Raw genomic sequence first — 18,854 nt, 5'->3', positions numbered from 1 at the left:
TGTCTTGGCCTAAAAAAGGTTCTAGTTCCAATTCCTATCTATGTGTGTATGTGGAAGAGGTGTTTTCCCACACTAACAAGCACTTGTGGGACAACAGCTGGGTGTCCTACAATTCAACTCAATTCTGACACTGTCTGCCTAGAGACAGGCACAGATCAAGGGCTCAGCCCCGTAAGACTGTATCCTCCTCACCCCAGACTTCAGATGCCAGTCACATGCTGGGTGTCCCCTGTGCTCTGACCAACCATCTGTAGGTTGGAGGTTCCAGCGACCTAACACTTTGGGATTCAGATGCCAATTGCAAGTCCAGGTTGTTCCTGGATTTCTAACCAACTGGCTACAAAATCAGAAGCTTCTATGACTCCCTTCTCAGGTTCAGTTAATTTGCTAGAGTGACACATGGAACTCAGAAAGACAATTTCCTTACTTGATTACTGGATTATTATGAAAGGATATAACTCAGGAACAGCCAGCTAGAAGGGATGCGTAGGACAAGGTATGTGGGAGGGTGTACAGAACCTCCATGCCCTCTGCAGGCACACGACTCTCCCATATCTCCATGTGGGAGCTCTCCGAACCCCATCCTTTTGGGTTTCTATGGAGGGTCCATTACATGGGCATCATTGATTAAATCAATGATCACTAGTGATTAATTCAAGCTCCTTACCCCTCTGCTAAGGTCTGGGGGTAGGGCTGAAAGTTCCAACCCTCAAATCCCTTGGCTGGCTCTCCTAGCAACCAGCCACCATCTTGAGGCACTTTCCAAAAGTCCCCTCATTGACATAACAATACACCCTGATTGTTCTCATCACTGAGGACATTCCTATAATTTATTATAAATTACAACATTACATGGCCTAACCCAAAGTTAGAGATTTTCTCATATTTTTGGAAGTTTTACAGTTTTGGCTTTTACATTTAGGACCATCACCTATCTGGTATCAAATTTTGTATTTTTTAATGGTCAAGGTTCATTTTCTCCCCCATTTCTTTATCTAGTTGATCCAGCACCTTTCTTGAATACAGGATCTTTTTGCCTGTTGAATTATCATAACACTTCTATTAGCCATCAATAGATGATATGTGGCTGAGAGTCTATTTTTGAATTATTCTGTTTCATTGATCTCTATGTTTATATTTATGCCATTACCATACTATCTTTACTAATATTCTTCAGAATTGTTTTGGCTATTGTAACTACTTCAAATTTCATAGATTTTAAAATCAGCTTGTCAATATTTAACAAAAAACATTCTAGAATTTTGACTGGAATTACATTGACTCTATAGATGAATTCGGGGACATCTATCTGTCACTTTGAATAACTTAAGTCTTCTTACTCTCAGCAATGTTTTGTGATTGTCAGAGCATGGGTCTTGAACATATTCTGTTAAAAAACATATCCTAAGTATTTTTAAGTTTTTTCTGATATTGCAAATGGCACTTAAAATTTCTTCACTCAGTGTATGGATAATATATAGCCCTATACTCATTTAATATAGTATATAAAAGAGATTGTTTTCAAGTGATTTGGTTGTTCAGTTACAGATGGAAACTGGCTAATGGGAGGAATAAGATGGAATTAGATTACCTCTTTTTTCAAAGTCCAATCCAGTGTCTGACTTTTTTTTTTAAGTCCAGTCTGATACGTAAATTCTATGGAGAGGCATGCAGCATGTTAAAATTCAACAGATCTGGATTCAAACATCATTTCAGTCATTAACTAGTTATATGTCTTTTGAAAAGCTGCTTTATATCTCTTTGCCTGAATTTCTTCATCTTTAACATCTGTAAAATTCTACTTACCATGTAGATTTTTATGCAGATGTGGAGAATAATTGGTGCATGGATGTTGAATAAAATTATCACTCGTGTGCAAGATAAATATAACTCCATTATAAGCTTTTAAGATATTCTACATTTAAGTCAGTACGATTACTATGACAACAAAAAGCCCAAAAGTCTGAGAAAGGAGATTGTTTCTCTCACCAGGCACCCAAATCAGGTTTTAAGGGAATGGCAGGAACACCATGTGACAGTGCCAATTTTTAAATTTAAGAAATGTATTTATTAATGGATTAGGATGTTCCCATCTATTGCAAAGTGCATAGTTTTCTATAAATTAACTATATGAAAGATGAAATTTTAATCAAAGATTTGTTTGGTGAGCAACAAATTGTAGCAAAAGGAGTTAGTGGCCCTGATGAGGTATTCAGCCCTTTGTCACTTCAGTGACACTCTTGCCAAGGTGGCCGCAGACCATTTGCACCGTCAGATCATGCCATGTATAGACTTGGGTGATTAAGCAGGAAATAATTGTTATGGTATGGAACATGCGTGATAAAGCCAGTTTAGAGAATGACAAGAGGTAATGAGATTAATTTTGCACTCTTTGAATTTGGGGTGCCTGTGGGATCTCCTGGTGGAGATGGACTGCACAGGATTTGGAAATGAGGGTGTGCTGAATGAAAGGTTGAGAAGTGGAGCAGTAGACCTAGGAGCATTATGACAAACAGAAATCACATACTAGATTAATCTTTAAGATTAACTTCTTGAAAAATATATTTTTATAAAAAAGAAATGTGACTTTTTATAAATTCTTGGGCCTGACTTTAACTTTTTTTTGCAACAGCTTTATTGAGATGTAATTCACACACCATGTGATTCACACTTTAAAGGGTACAGATCAGTGGTTTTAGTATTCACTGGGTTATGTGATCATTTACAATCAATTTTAGAACCATTTCTTCATCCCAAAATGAGCCCCATACCTTTTAGGTATCATCCCTCAGTTTCTCCAATTCATCCCACCATAGGAAATGCAGCCCTAGGCATTTGCCTATCTACTTTCTTTCACTATACATCCGTGTACAGTGGACATTTCATATAAATGGACTCACATGGAGTTATATAAATGGAATAAGTGTGGTCTTTTATAACTGATTTCTTTCACTTATCATAATGTTTTCGAGGTTCAACCATGTTGTAGAATGTATTTGTATTTCGTTCCTTTTACATGGCTGAATAATATTCTATTGCACAGATATACCACTTTATATATCCATTCATCCCTGATGGATGTTTGGGTTATTTCCACTTTTTCACTTTTATAAACAATGCTGCTGTGCCCATCTGGGTACAAGTTTTTGTATAGACATTTTCTCAGTTCTCTTACCTAGGAGTGGGATTTGTAGGTCATATGGTAACTAAACTCAATGTTTACTTTTGGGGGAACTTTCAAATTCTTTTACAAAAAGGATGTACCATTTTACATTCCATCAGCAGTGTATGAGAAGTGTCATTTTTCCACATCCTTGTCAATGTTTATTATCTGTCCTTTTGAGAATAATCATCCTAGTGGGTGTAGAGTAATATCTCATTGTGGTTTCAATTGATTTGCATTTCCCTGATAGCTAATGCCATTCAACATCTTTTCATGTACTTACTGGCCATTTATATATTGTCTTTGGAGAAATGTCTATTCATATCCTGTGTCAATTTAAATTAGATTTGTTTTTTAAGATACAAGTCCCTTATCAGACATTATTTGCAAATATTTTTTCCTATTCAGTGGGTTTCTTTTCACTTTGTTCATAGTGTCTGCAGTACAAAACTTTTCCATTTTAATGAAGTCAAATTTCTTTTCTCTTTTTTGTGTGCTTTTTGTGTTATACTAGAAAACCATTACCGAATCCAAGTTCTCAAAGATTTATCCTGTTTTCTTCTGAGAGTTTCATAGTTTAAACTCTTACATTTGGGTCTCTGATCCATTTTGTGTTAACTTTTTATATGGTGTGAGGTAGTGGTCCAACTTCATTATCTTGTATGTAGATATCCAGCTGTCCCAGCACAATTTGTAAAAAGACTATTCTTCCACTATTGAATTGTTTTGTCACCTTTTTTGAAAAATCAATTGACTATATATATATATATATATTCATTCTTATGGCAGTACCACCCTGTCTTAATTACATTTGCTTTGAAGTAAGTTTTGAAATCAGTAAACAAGAGTCCTCCAATTTCTTCTTTTTCAAGAAAGTGCCTTTTTTTTAAAGTAGGTTTTCTTAAACTTGGTAGTATTGACATTTTGGGTTAGATAATTCTCTGTTGCTGGTGGTGGCTGGGCTCTTAATTATAAGGTGTTCAGCAGCACCCCCACCCTCTGCCCTCTAGATGCCAAAAGTACTCCCCCCAACCCTAAATTATAACAAACAAATGTGTCTCTAGATATTACCAAATGTTTCACGAATAAAATCACTGCTGGTTAAAAACCACTGTTTAAATCTAGAGTCCTCTTATACAGCTCAAGCTAATTAGTACTAGATGATTGATGTCATAGTGGGTCAATAACACCACAGTTAGTGTGCAAAATCAGTCTTCTATGACCAATGTATTTCAAAGAGGAAAAAGCCCCATCTCCTATAAAATTTTAAGTTCCTACAATAAATATATTTTAGTTTCAAGGTTAAACAAATCAATAGTCCCTGAAAGTTTTAAACTTTTTATACGTTTTAACTGCTATAGAGAAGCTCCTGGCTCTTTTTTCACCAGACTTAAAAATTCGAATTTAAGCAATCAAGATACAGTATAAGTATAGATTTAACTTAAATTTTCTGTTAACAAGTTTGTAACTATTTGTAAACTCTTCCTTACTGACTTAAGGAGATTTAATAGCTAGTTGAAGGATAATCTTAAATCATGTATATTAACAGAATCCCATTCTTAAAAAGTATTTATTAAAACTGCTAAAGGAGGGTATAGTATTTGCTTAAGTTACATGTTCTAGTCAAGGCTAAGTGTAAAACTATGGGTTTTATAATTGCTTGGTTTCACAAGAGTGGAGGTAATTTAAAAAACAAAGGAGAGGATTACTTGGTTCAGGGAGAGAATATGTTAGAATATTAGTAAGAGATGGAATGTTGATAAAGGCCAAGAACAGAACATGACATGAACTAACTCCTATGACTAAGACGTAGGAGTTATAGAAGCCACATGAAGAGAATGAGTGGATATCAACTAAGGAGTATTTCAAGAAAGAAATGTGTGGGCAAACAAATCTAAAAATCCTGAATGTCATGAAGAGAGACTTTGGTTTAATAACTGTGTCACTGGTGACTTTGAAAGGCTCAGATTCAATGAAAAAAGGAAACACAGGCACTGAAGTGTAGGAGATAAAGGTCTGTATTATGAGTTGGGTACACAGATGTAACAAGCGGAAGCTACCTTTTTTGAAATACATGGCACTAAAAAGATGTTGGTGGTAGCTTGATGTAGAGAAAATCGAGCAGAGGATTTGTCTGAATGGAGTGCCCTGGCGCATTACTGGGGCCTGAGGAGCAGAGAGGGTTCGGGGAGGAATTGATGGAGTGAGTGCTGTAGGGGCAGGAGGGTTTGGGACCTAGAGCACTGTGGGAGGATGTGCGAGGAGCAGGGAGAGAAGAGTAATGAAGGTGAAAATGGAGATGACTTTGATGATGATAGCGAACAACAGATTTTGAGCATTTACACTGTGCAAACAGCATGTTATGGACCTCATTGCCATGGGCCAAGTACTACGATTATCTCCATTTCACAGATGATAAAATGTCAAGTAACTTGCCTAAATTTGCACAGCTACTAAGTGTAAAGAGTGGGGATTTGCATCTATGTCAGTCTGGCTTGAAAGGCTGCATTCCTAATCCTTCTCCTCTGCACCGAGCCTTCATCGCCACAGCCCCGTGAACTCTCATGACCGTGTACTTGCTATGTCTGCACAGAAAGACCCATCAGCAGCTTCAGTACTTCTCCACCTATGGTATCTATCCTTAGCTCAACCCAGATCCTCTGGTTTTATAGCCTCTTGACCCTCACCTCAAATGCCCTCTTCCATATTCACATTCCCACACTAACCTGGGGTGAAATAGTCCCTCAGTTGCTATTTTTAGGGCTCCTCAGCCCTGATACGTAATTGTGATCCCACTGAGGTGTTTTCTGACTGTAAGCAAGATTATCTGCTACAGTTGAAGCAATGAATGGTTACTTTTTCTTTTGTTTTGCTTGTAGATACCTATGAAAATGGGAACTATTTTTTGGGAAACTTTACAGCAGCTCAGGTAAGACTATTTTATTGAATTTTATAAATCCTTTCCCAGTTAACTACTGATTAGATAATTATACAGTTATCTGTATTATCAATTAACTGTATAAATATATCCCACATCTTAATAGGAGGAACTTTCTGCCTTTATGTTTATAACTCAGCTCTGCTGACATTAAAATAAGGAAGAAACAGTCCTTGTTTTGATAACTATCCAGTATATCATCGCTCTATAAAAAGAAACTTAAAACTCACGTGATGCCAGGGGAAAATGTGTAATATGTTTTCCAGGATGAGACAGCATTTTGAAGCTGATAAAATTTTGAAGGGTAAAAGCTAGATTGGCTATCTATGCTCCACAGTGGTGCTTATCAAACAACTTCAAAACTTCCGCAGCTCGTAGTAATACTTATTTAGCTCATGAGTTTGCAGTGCTTGGTGACCTGGGAGGGGCTTAGTGATCTTGGCTGGCTCACAGGCATCTGCAGTCAGTCATGGAACTGGGGGTCCTGGATGTACTCACTCACGTATCTGGGGGATCAGCTGGCTCATGGATGATCACTATGGCCCTGGGGGCTGATCTGGGCATGATCTTTTCATGACTGTAGACAAGGGCAAAAATAGAAGTGGAAATGCCTAAGTACTTTTCAAAATCCCCATTCACATCAAATAGGCTAATATCCCATTATCATGGCCAAGCCCAGATGAACGTGGGAAAGGATGACCCATCCAGAGAGGGAGACCACTGCAAAATTGGAAAATGGGTGTGGATAGGGAGGGGCAAATAATTTGAGACAATAATACAGGCATGTTAAATGATTCCATGGATACCTATATAATTCTAGTTAGAATAGGAGGATCTTCTGTGTCAAACCTGGAATCTGCCTCTCTAATTCTTACCTATTGATTTGAACTAAGGAGTAATAATATAACAAATCTGTTGTGTCTTTTCTATATAACAGTGCTTCAGGTATTTGAAGATGTCTGTCATATATCCCTCTGTCTTCTCTTCTTGGAATTACATGTCTCCAGGCTAAATTCACTGTGCTTATACTGGTTTCTGGATACAGTTATTCTGTTGAACTACAATTAGTCTAGATTTGTCTTAAAAGATGGTGCCCAGCATTGAGAGAACATCTCCGAGCTGTACTATCCAGTATAACAGCCTCTAGCCACATGTGGCTACTGAACACTTGAAATATGACTAACCTAATTTGAATTATTCGAAGGATTGTAACATATCTCATTAATATTTTTATTGAATACATGTTAAAATAATATTTTGTGTATATCGGGTTAAATAAAAAATATTTTTAAATTAACTTCTTTTTTAAAATGTGGCTATGAATAAACTTAAAATTACATATATGATTTGCATTACACTTCTGTAGGACAGCATGGGCATCCTGCTGCAAAATAGATGACCTCAAAACATCACTGGCATGCAACAATAAGTTTTTACTTAGCTCATTGCCTAATTATTACCTCTTTTTAGCTAAACTCTTATTTTCTTACTGTACTGCCTCACATTGTATTAATTGTTTTTGCTTTTCATTGAACTATTATTGATATACAATCTTATATTGGTTTCAAGTATATAGCACAGTGGTTCAACAGTTACCCATGTTATTAAATTCTCACCCCCACTAGTGCAGTTACTATCTGTCAACACAGGAAGATGTTACAGAATCATTGACTGTATTATCCATGCTGTACTACCATCCCCATGACCAACTTACATTATGACTGAGAAATTGCTGTGCCCTTTTATCCCCCTCTCCCTCCCCTTAACCCCAATCCCTCCCCCAGGGTAACCACCAGTCACTTCAGTGTTTATGAGTCCAATGCTGTTTTGTTCATTTTTTTTTTAGATTCCACTAATAAGTGAAATCATGATATTTGTCTTTCTCTGCCTAGCTTATTTCACTGAGCATAATACTCTCTAGGTCCATCCATGTAGTTGCAAATGGCAGGATTTCTTTTTTTATGGCTGAATAATATTCCATTGTGTATATGTACCACATCTTCTTTATCCATTCAACTATTGATGGACACTTAGGTTATTTCCATAACTTGGCTACTATAAATAATGCAGTGGTAAACATTAGGGAGCATGTATCTTTTTGAATCAGGGATTTCATTTTCTTCTGATAAATTCTATAAGTGGAATTACTGGGTCATATAGTATTTCTATTTTTAGTGTTTTGAGGAATCACCGTACTGCTTTCCACAGTGGCTACACCAATTTACATTCTTGTCAACAGTGTAGGAGGCTCCCTTTTCTCCACATCCTCACCAACACTTGTTATTTCTTGTCTTTTGGATAGTGGCCATTCTGACTGGTGTGAGGTGACATCTCATTGTGGTTTTGATGTGCATTTCCCTGATGATTAGCGATGTGGAGCATCTTTTATGTGCCTGTTGGCCATCTGATACATCTGTCAGATATTTGGCACATATAAATCTTACAGTCAACTAAAACCTTTAAGTTATTTTCATAGGCATGATTATCAGATCATTCATCCTGTATTTGTCTTTTTGAAACTAAATGTAAGACTTTGTATACTAATTAAATGTACAAAATTCCCTGTTGTTAATTTAAGAAAAGTTGAGCTGAAGACTACGTATTTTTAAGGAATTTGTTGATCTAGGAGTCCTGGATATTAGTTCTATGTCCACTGTTGACTAGTTGCTCAACCTAGGGAAGACAATTTCCATTTAACCTGTTTCTTGATTATAAAACATTAAATTTCCCTTAAATAACTTCTAACTCTAAAACTCCATCCTTCTTTTATTCCAAAATAATGATAACTGGATTCTCATTCCTATGTGATATTTGAAAATTTTCCTAAGAATCAGTGGTTTGAAATGAATGAAAGCTACCAACTTGCCCTGGTAGTAATTATTATCAATGGCTGGTATGGGATTATGGGGGCATGGAGGCTGATTTGTAACATTTGCTAATTTGTGTGGTGTAAATACTCCCATCATTTGCTAGTGTGAAGCTAGCAACTGACTTGCAAAATTACGGGCAGTTTAACAGTAAGCTCTTCCAAATCAGTAAGAGCTAGCTCCAGCACACCCATTTATTTATTTCCCTTTTTCTTCATTTTCCCTTGATTCTGCTTGCCCAGTCAGTTACAAAAATCTTATTAATTCTCCATAATTTCAATTGAACATATTTCTTTTTCTTTCTGCTATTGCCACCAGAGTCAAGGAATTTATAGCTTCACTTTACTGCAACTATGTCCTTTGTTTATTGCTTAAAATCATTGTCATCTCATCTTACATACTTAACCAATGCCCTTTCTGTTTGCCTGGCACCAGCTATGGGGGTCTTCACACTCAGTGGGTGTGCTTTTGTTCAGTCCCTGCCCACCCCCATTCCTTTCCCCATTACTTCACCTTAAAATATCCTTTCCACCCTTCCAGGTCTTCTGCATGCCCTTTCTAAGTCTTTTCTTGACTACCCTGTTCCCACAGTGATTGTTCCTTTCCCTTACCACCCATAACAAACATTTACTATGACTTTCATTTGGGCCTTAATCATATGCCACGCATGACTCATCTCACATTATTTTAACCCTTATACTGATAATTCAACGGGTCATGATTTAGACAAGTTCTTGTATTTGTTGCAAACTGTCCTTGGTCTAGAAACTGTTGACCATACTTCTTCATCCACCGTGAGTCTCCTCATGCAGGACTATGCACATAGCCCCATCTTGATTCCATATGAAACCATCTCTGTGTCAGTTAGTTAGCTATGGAGCCTTGAGCTACCACCTCATCTCCCAGAGCCTCATCTGTAAAACAGAGATAATGATGCTTTCTTTTCAAAATTGTTCTAAGAATTAGTAATTAATATAGGTAAAATAACATTGATCATCTTGATACATAAACCTAATATTGGCATCATCGAATGATTGTAACAGGTACTCAGGAAGTATGTTTTCATGAAGTGTTTAAGAATAAAAATAGCAAACCAATATAATAATAAATTGGGGTTTCTTAACATTTTAATGTGGAATATAGTCTTTCAACAAATGTATTATGTATTTTTTTATGTATTCTTTATAGAACAGTTTGAAAATCCAGACCATCCACAATAAGTATTTGAGTGACTCGAGTCCACTGAAAGTTGGATATATTAAAATCTGGGGAATAGGTTCTGCCTTTGTGACAGAAGTCACTTTCACCTATGATGGAGAGCAATTCCCGGAGACAAATTTTAAGAGTGACCCTTACAAACAGGTATGTCTCAAAAATGTTATCATAAATTAATTTTTTTATTCTATAAAATTATCACCACAGTTATTATCATTATAATATTTACTTATATTTGAAGGTTATAGATGTGTATGATAGATATGTCCCTGAAAAATTGTGTTGAATCATATTGTAAAATGTACAGTATTAGTGGACTCCGAGTGCAGTGCAGGGATCAGCGATCGATGGTCTGATGAAATCCTTTCCATGTGTTTTCCAAAGAAATTGTGGTGTTAAGATTGGTTTCCCAGGCTAGCACAACAAAATCATATACTTCTGTGGCAGAGGCTAAACCAAAGGAAAGAATGATCCCCCAAAATTGTTGGAGATTTTCTCCTTCCTTCCTGAAATTACTCATATCCCTGGTCAGATTGATAGATTTGTAGGTTGGTGATAAACTATTGACAGTATACTGTGGTACTCATCAAAATGATTATGTCTCACCTGTGATGTGAGATGAAATTCTTTGGTTAACAAACAGGCTGACATAAATAACAGACCCTGTTAGACCTCTGGTAGAATCTGCTTTAGCTGCTAGAGCCACAAAGTGGGAAAGGAATTACCAGTGGAGTTACCAAGGTAACTACGGAGGGAAAGTATCCCACTTGAGAACATCAGATCTATCATGTATGTGGACCCAGCAACCTAGAGAGGGAGAGTCAGAGAAGTGAAAACGGCTCCTGTTTCCTAAAAGGTGAAAAGAGTGTCCTGACGATATTTGGATTTTGGAAAATGACCCTCTAAACACTCAAGTAGATTCTCTATTACCTCTGCTAGTTCTCTCTTTTAAGACATTTTTCCTGGACTGAGTTCAAAACCACCCTTTGCAAGTAATTACTTCCAGTTAAGGCTAATACAGAAAAATCTTTGAACACCTTTTATTTTTTTGAAGCTTTGTAGCATGTGGGATGCCTGTTATGTGCCAGGCACTATAGGTGTTGGGAATGGTGAAACCATGAAACAAGCCTGCCCTCCAGAAGGTTAAAATCTAGTGGCAAAGCAAAGAGATTCTTTTAAACAATGGTTTTAATCAAAGCTGCAAATACTTGCCAGAAATATGGTTACTGACTAAGAAGTGGAAAGAAGCAGATTTCCAGGACGATTACACACACAGCACTTCTCTCCATACTTATCTGTTTGGAATCAGTGTAACCTGACTTAACGGTGATGTTTAAGAAATTCTAAAACTACTAATGTTATCTCTTCTTTTCTGGCAGACACTAACTGTACAATTGACTGGCAAGATTTTCAGCCTGGAAAAGTTAACTGAGGTTACTTGGATTCATGGCAGCCCTATAACTTCTACTACACCTATGACAAGTACCTTCCCAATGAGTTATCCACATCCTTCTACATTTACTACTAATGCTACCACTTCTGAGATTATCTCTAGTTCTGCTAGTACAAGTACTACTACTACTGTCACTAGTGCAACTCTTCCTGACACAACCACCTTTGTCCCAACAAATACTACTGAACTTACAACTAGTAGCGCTGCTCCCGATACCACTACACCTTCCCCCACAAGTACTACTACTACTGTCACTAGTGCAACTCTTCCTGACGCAACCACCTTTGTCCCAACAGACACTACTGAACTTACAACTAGTACAACTTCTCTCAATATCACTACACCTTCTCCCACAAGTACTACTACTACTGTCACTAGTGCAACTCTTCCTGGCACAACCACCTTTGTCCCAACAGATACTACTGAACTTACAACTAGTACAACTCCTCTCGATACCACTACACCTTCTCCCACAAGTACTACTACTACTGTCACTAGTGCAACTCTTCCTGGCACAACCACCTTTGTCCCAACAGACACTACTGAACTTACAACTAGTACAACTTCTCTCAATACCACTACACCTTCTCCCACAAGTACTACTACTACTGTCACTAGTGCAACTCTTCCTGGCACAACCACCTTTGTCCCAACAGATACTACTGAACTTACAACTAGTACAACTCCTCTCGATACCACTACACCTTACCCCACAAGTACTACTACTACTGTCACTAGTGCAACTCTTCCTGGCACAACCACCTTTGTCCCAACAGACACTACTGAACTTACAACTAGTAGCGCTGCTCCCGATACCACTACACCTTCCCCCACAAGTACTACTACTACTGTCACTAGTGCAACTCTTCCTGACGCAACCACCTTTGTCCCAACAGACACTACTGAACTTACAACTAGTACAACTTCTCTCAATATCACTACACCTTCTCCCACAAGTACTACTACTACTGTCACTAGTGCAACTCTTCCTGGCACAACCACCTTTGTCCCAACAGATACTACTGAACTTACAACTAGTACAACTCCTCTCGATACCACTACACCTTCTCCCACAAGTACTACTACTACTGTCACTAGTGCAACTCTTCCTGGCACAACCACCTTTGTCCCAACAGATACTACTGAACTTACAACTAGTACAACTCCTCTCGATACCACTACACCTTCTCCCACAAGTACTACTACTACTGTCACTAGTGCAACTCTTCCTGGCACAACCACCTTTGTCCCAACAGACACTACTGAACTTACAACTAGTACAACTTCTCTCAATACCACTACACCTTCTCCCACAAGTACTACTACTACTGTCACTAGTGCAACTCTTCCTGGCACAACCACCTTTGTCCCAACAGATACTACTGAACTTACAACTAGTACAACTCCTCTCGATACCACTACACCTTCCCCCACAAGTACTACTACTACTGTCACTAGTGCAACTCTTCCTGGCACAACCACCTTTGTCCCAACAGATACTACTGAACTTATAACTAGTACAACTCCTCTCGATAACACTACACCTTCCCCCACAAGTACTACTACTACTGTCACTAGTGCAACTCTTCCTGGCACAACCACCTTTGTCCCAACAGATACTACTGAACTTACAACTAGTACCACTCCACTCGATACCACTACACCTTCCCCCACAAGTACTACTACTACTGTCACTAGTGCAACTCTTCCTGGCACAACCACCTTTGTCCCAACAGACACTACTGAACTTACAACTAGTAGTGCTGCTCCCGATACCACTACAGCTTCCCCCACAAGTACTACTACTACTGTCACTAGTGCAACACTTCCTGGCACAACCACCTTTGTCCCAACAAATACTACTAAACTTACAACTAGTAGCGCTGCTCCCGATACCACTACACCTTCCCCCACAAGTACTACTACTACTGTCACTAGTGCAACTCTTCCTGGCACAACCACCTTTGTCCCAACAGACACTACTGAACTTACAACTAGTAGCGCTGCTCCCGATACCACTACACCTTCCCCCACAAGTACTACTACTACTGTCACTAGTGCAACTCTTCCTGACACAACCACCTTTGTCCCAACAAATACTACTGAACTTACAACTAGTAGCGCTGCTCCCGATACCACTACACCTTCCCCCACAAGTACTACTACTACTGTCACTAGTGCAACTCTTCCTGACGCAACCACCTTTGTCCCAACAGACACTACTGAACTTACAACTAGTACAACTCCTCTCGATACCACTACACCTTCTCCCACAAGTACTACTACTACTGTCACTAGTGCAACTCTTCCTGGCACAACCACCTTTGTCCCAACAGATACTACTGAACTTACAACTAGTACAACTCCTCTCGATACCACTACACCTTCTCCCACAAGTACTACTACTACTGTCACTAGTGCAACTCTTCCTGGCACAACCACCTTTGTCCCAACAGATACTACTGAACTTACAACTAGTACAACTCCTCTCGATACCACTACACCTTCCCCCACAAGTACTACTACTACTGTCACTAGTGCAACTCTTCCTGGCACAACCACCTTTGTCCCAACAGACACTACTGAACTTACAACTAGTAGCGCTGCTCCCGATACCACTACACCTTCCCCCACAAGTACTACTACTACTGTCACTAGTGCAACTCTTCCTGACGCAACCACCTTTGTCCCAACAGACACTACTGAACTTACAACTAGTAGCGCTGCTCCCAATATCACTACACCTTCCCCCACAAGTACTAGTACTGCTACCACTTCTTTCCCAGGAAGTACTACTGATACTAGCACTGGTACTACTGTTCTTATTACCACTGCTCTTTCCTCAACAATTAATGCTAATAGCACTAGTAATACTATTCTAAATACAACTACTCCTTCCCCTACAAATACTGGTGCACATACTACTAACAGTAGTTCTCCCATTATAACTAGTTTTTCTGAAAGTACCTATGCTATGGACAGTACAGTTGCTATGGGAACCACTTTTCCTGTAAGTGCTGATGTTGCTAGCACTAGTAATGATGTTCTTACTACAAATTCTCCTTCCCCTACACTTTCTGGTACTAATAGTACCAGTAATACTATTGATGCAACGACTTTTCCTTCCTCTACAGATACTAATGCCACTAGCCCTAATCCTCTTTCTGCTATGACTACTCCTTTTTCTACAAGCATGAGTGCTGTTGGCACTGGTAATACTGTTCCTATTATGAGTACTCTTTCTTCTCCAAGTACTGATGCTACTAGTACAAGTAATGTTATTCCTATTATGACTACTTCTTTCCCAACTCCTCCTACCACTCCTACTCTTACTTCCACTCCTAACTCTACTAATCCTGGTTTCAGCAGGTTTCCAACTAATAATACATTTACAACTGATGTAACTACTAATTTTATGGCATCTACTAATGAAAACACCACTTATTTCAATACTCTGGATACACAAAGGACCATGATAATAAATACTACAGTTACCACTACCACAGATAAAACCAGTACTGATGTTATAAATGCTCCCACTGGAGACAGCCCAGCTACTGTTGAGGTCAGAATCAAAACTGTTTCTGTGGTGAATACTTTTTCTACCACTCCAGACACAATTACTGCTAGTACTCAAGACTTTGCCACTCGCTCACATACAAACACTACAGATATTGCATCTTCTACAAAAGCTGGAAATACCAACACAGCATATACTACCACCATTTCTACACATGTTTTCAGCACAAAAAATACAAATTCAGTGATCTCTTCTGACACAATCCTTACAAACACTTACATTCCAAGTACCACAGCTATTCCCTCCACCAACTCTATAAACAGTATAGGACATGCAGTAAATATTACTGATGCAGATAACACCATCAGTGGTCCAGCTAACTCTACACATATCTCTATTGCAAATATTACAAGAGCCTCAGACACATTGACTGCTCTTCCAGATATAGAAACTCACCATCTGGCAACTGCAAACAACTCTACAGCCAGTCATGTACCTGTTATTGCAACGAATGCTACCACAGATATTACTGTACATGCTTTACGTACTACCACTCCTGATAAGGCAACAATGGAGGCTTCTGTTACCACACCTACTTACATTGCAAATGCCATAAATACTACCCTTGTTCCATGATTACTCCTCAAGGCAGGACAATTGCTACAGACATCTCTTTAAAACAACTATTAAAGATACAAAAAATCAATTAACAGATGCATGATCTTATGCTACATAAGTTTTCACAAATATTAACACGAGCTTTTACAGATATTGCTGCTCCAAGCACTGTAGACACTGCAGATGTGTCTAAAGATGCATCTACTACTAACTTTATAAGTGTAATTAAAGAGACTGTTGGACACTTCTTTTGAAGCCAGACTACATAACTGCTATTTTCGGAATTATAACTCCTATAGCCCCATCAATTAAACTACAGAGATTTTATATATTCTTGCTACAGGCCTCACAGATGATTTTGGTATCCCAGGTAACACCACATTAGGCTCTGTAAATACCATTGCTTTAGATACAGTTATTGAAATAAACTGATTTGTTCTTGTGGTATATGACACAATATGGTCTGAGAGCCCTGCTGGTACCTGCACTCACATGACTGCTACAGCAACAGTTACTGGTATTACAGTGGATTGTTTCATTAGTAAGTCTAAAAGTCACACTTTATTTTCCTTTGGATTTTTCCAAATGCCGTGGCTATCAGTACAGTAATTTGCTATTACAATTACTCCAAGTATTATTGCTTCTAAAGAGATCCTACCTGTAGCTATAAATATGGAAAATGCTACCATTGTAGATCTTGTATATACTTTGACTACAGGAACTGAAATGATTGAATTAGGAATATTATGTTACTTTTACTTTATAGAAAATTAAAATATGGTTATAGATGTTAAAAACATAACTTCCCAAACTTTCCCACCATTACTTCCTTAACCACTACTGATATTCTTACTACAAGTTTGATGAGTACTTCTATTTATAGGCCCTCAGTGCTCCCAGTAAATTACAATTAATCTCCCCCCCTGAGGTAATCCTAGGCCCTTGCCATTACCACTAATGACTGGATTCACTTCCGAGTCCCTAACCCTCTGTAGACTGGAAATCACCCAGGCGGAGATGAGTGTATAAAGATAATGGCATAGGGGAGGCAGCCTCTTTGCTGGGATCAGAGTTCATAATCTTGTTGGCTTTGTCTTTTACCTACCAGCTTTTCCCTTTCTGTTTTACTGTCTGGACTCTCCTTCAGTGCGACAGGACTTTCAGCACATTCTTGGTCTTTCATATTCAGATTTACCATTTATCCTTGATCTCTTACTTTCTTAGATCACACAGACCCCCATGAATGGACTCATGACCATAACCAAATGTAGCCAGTTAGGTGCTTTTGAAGATCTACCCCTAGGACAGTATTCTCCAAATGTCGTTTGGGGGCCTTATAGGAGGCCTCAAAACTTTATGGGGTCCACAAGGTCAAATCTATTTTCCTAATAGAAATAACTACTGTGTTGTTATTTCACTTTTTCACTCATATTCTATCATTAGTATACAGTGGCATTTTCCAGAAAGTCTGTGCTGTGTGGTGTTACTGTAGATGAGTATAGAAACAGATATAAGAATCTAGCTGTCTTGTATTAAGCCAGATGTTAAACAGATTTACAGAATAAAAAGTGTCATCCTTTTCACTATTCCTTTTGCTTCGAAAAATTTGTTGTTTTTCGAAAATGTGTTATGTTAACATGTAATCGATGCAGTTATTTTTAATGGATGAAAAAATAAATATTTTATAAACTATTTTACAAATGACTCAATTTTAATTTCTAACGCAATAAATATTAGTAGTTATGACCCACCTAACAAAGCATGGGGTCTTCACTAAATTTGAATGTAAAGAGGTCCTGAGACCAAAGAGGTGAAGGTCACTTCCCTAGGACAACGATATCCTAGTTCCACTCTCAGGTCCTAGTCAAATATACCATCAACTTCCCCAGCATGTAGGAACTCCAGCATCTGTGGCTTAAAGTTCTCACTACACACAAATGTTTGTCACCCACTATGAACACATTTGCACAGCCTTCTGATCTACCACCTGTGCTATTGTCTGGATGGCTTGAATATTCCACATGAGGGCACTTATTTATCAGTTAGTTGCATTTGCGTTTTGGAATCTGCTCACAAGCTGTAGTCCTCTGAACAAAGTTGATAGGCCTTATACCAGAGTATGTATACCTCTTGACTTCCCAACTCAAAACAAAACTCACAATTCTAAACGTGGCTACCAGTAGCAATAGATGTGGTCATAGATTCCCTCCCTTGCATCTTTACTGAGGGAGTCCCAGGGTACTTGTCAGCACCACAAACCCTGATATGGGACAAAATGCTCTGTGTCCTGAGGCACATGGGGTCCTGCTGCCAACCCATCACACCAGGGCAGATTCATTGGCCAAAGGCTTCCCTTAAAGCACTTATTTAGGACTTGGAAAACTGAAGATGAGTTTCTCCAACCAGCCGTAGTTCCACAGTGACACGGATTCCTTTGTGCATCTAAGTTGACCATAATTGAAAGCATGGAAGTTTGAAAAGATAAGTACTCCTGGAAACAACAACAGAAAGAAAACCTGGACTTAATACAGACATTTGAAGAAACTTGGGAATTGAAACTTAAGAGTCAGAAGACATGGCCCTGGAACCAGGTTCAAAAAACCTGGAAACGGGAAGAGGTAAAAGCCAGTTTCAGCTTTGCTCCTGTGCTTCTATCAGACCCCGAAACGCCGTCAGGCTGCTTCTAAGCACACCACCTGCTACCAGATTGGCTTCAGGTGGACACTCCTTGCCTTGCCCTGCCTCAGTTTCCTCATCTCTAAGGTGGAGTAAACACTGGAACTGCAGCATGCATGGAAATGCATTTTCAGTCTGTAAAATGCTACACCGAGGTTTTTTATTATTATTATTACATAATTCCCTGAGTGTTCTTATGACATTCAACCTTTTCCCCTTACTCTTCCTCTTGGATTCCCTGATGGAGCAGTTTCTCTTTAGTGCTGGCACTTTCTAACAAGTCTACTCTGAGTCTTTTTTCAAACTGAAATTTTGGAAAGGAAAGCTCTTCTCCAGAGGTGTCTCTAGTGTGTCTCAGACTGTGCTTCTTGGGAAAAGAGGCTTTTGGGTTTTTTTGAGCTGGA

General features: G+C 38.6%; 1 protein-coding gene across 1 annotated transcript in view; it reads left to right on the top strand.

Moving 5' to 3' along the window:
- Positions 1-17,478, top strand: part of LOC108399287 (maltase-glucoamylase) — a 179,190-nt gene extending 161,712 nt beyond the window's left edge. The window contains exons 95-97 of the mRNA XM_073239855.1: positions 6,043-6,092; positions 10,157-10,330; positions 11,563-17,478. Of these exons, the coding sequence (XP_073095956.1) occupies positions 6,043-6,092; positions 10,157-10,330; positions 11,563-15,792 (4,454 nt within the window). The 3' untranslated portion in view covers positions 15,793-17,478. The remainder of the gene's footprint in view (positions 1-6,042; positions 6,093-10,156; positions 10,331-11,562) is intronic.
- The last annotated feature ends 1,376 nt before the right edge of the window (positions 17,479-18,854 follow it).

Source organism: Manis javanica, chromosome 6 (assembly GCF_040802235.1).
Source record: "Manis javanica isolate MJ-LG chromosome 6, MJ_LKY, whole genome shotgun sequence".
Classification (NCBI taxonomy): Eukaryota; Metazoa; Chordata; class Mammalia; order Pholidota; family Manidae; genus Manis; species Manis javanica.
Note: the sequence above shows the minus strand (reverse complement) of the source record. Positions and strands in the feature narration are given on the sequence as shown.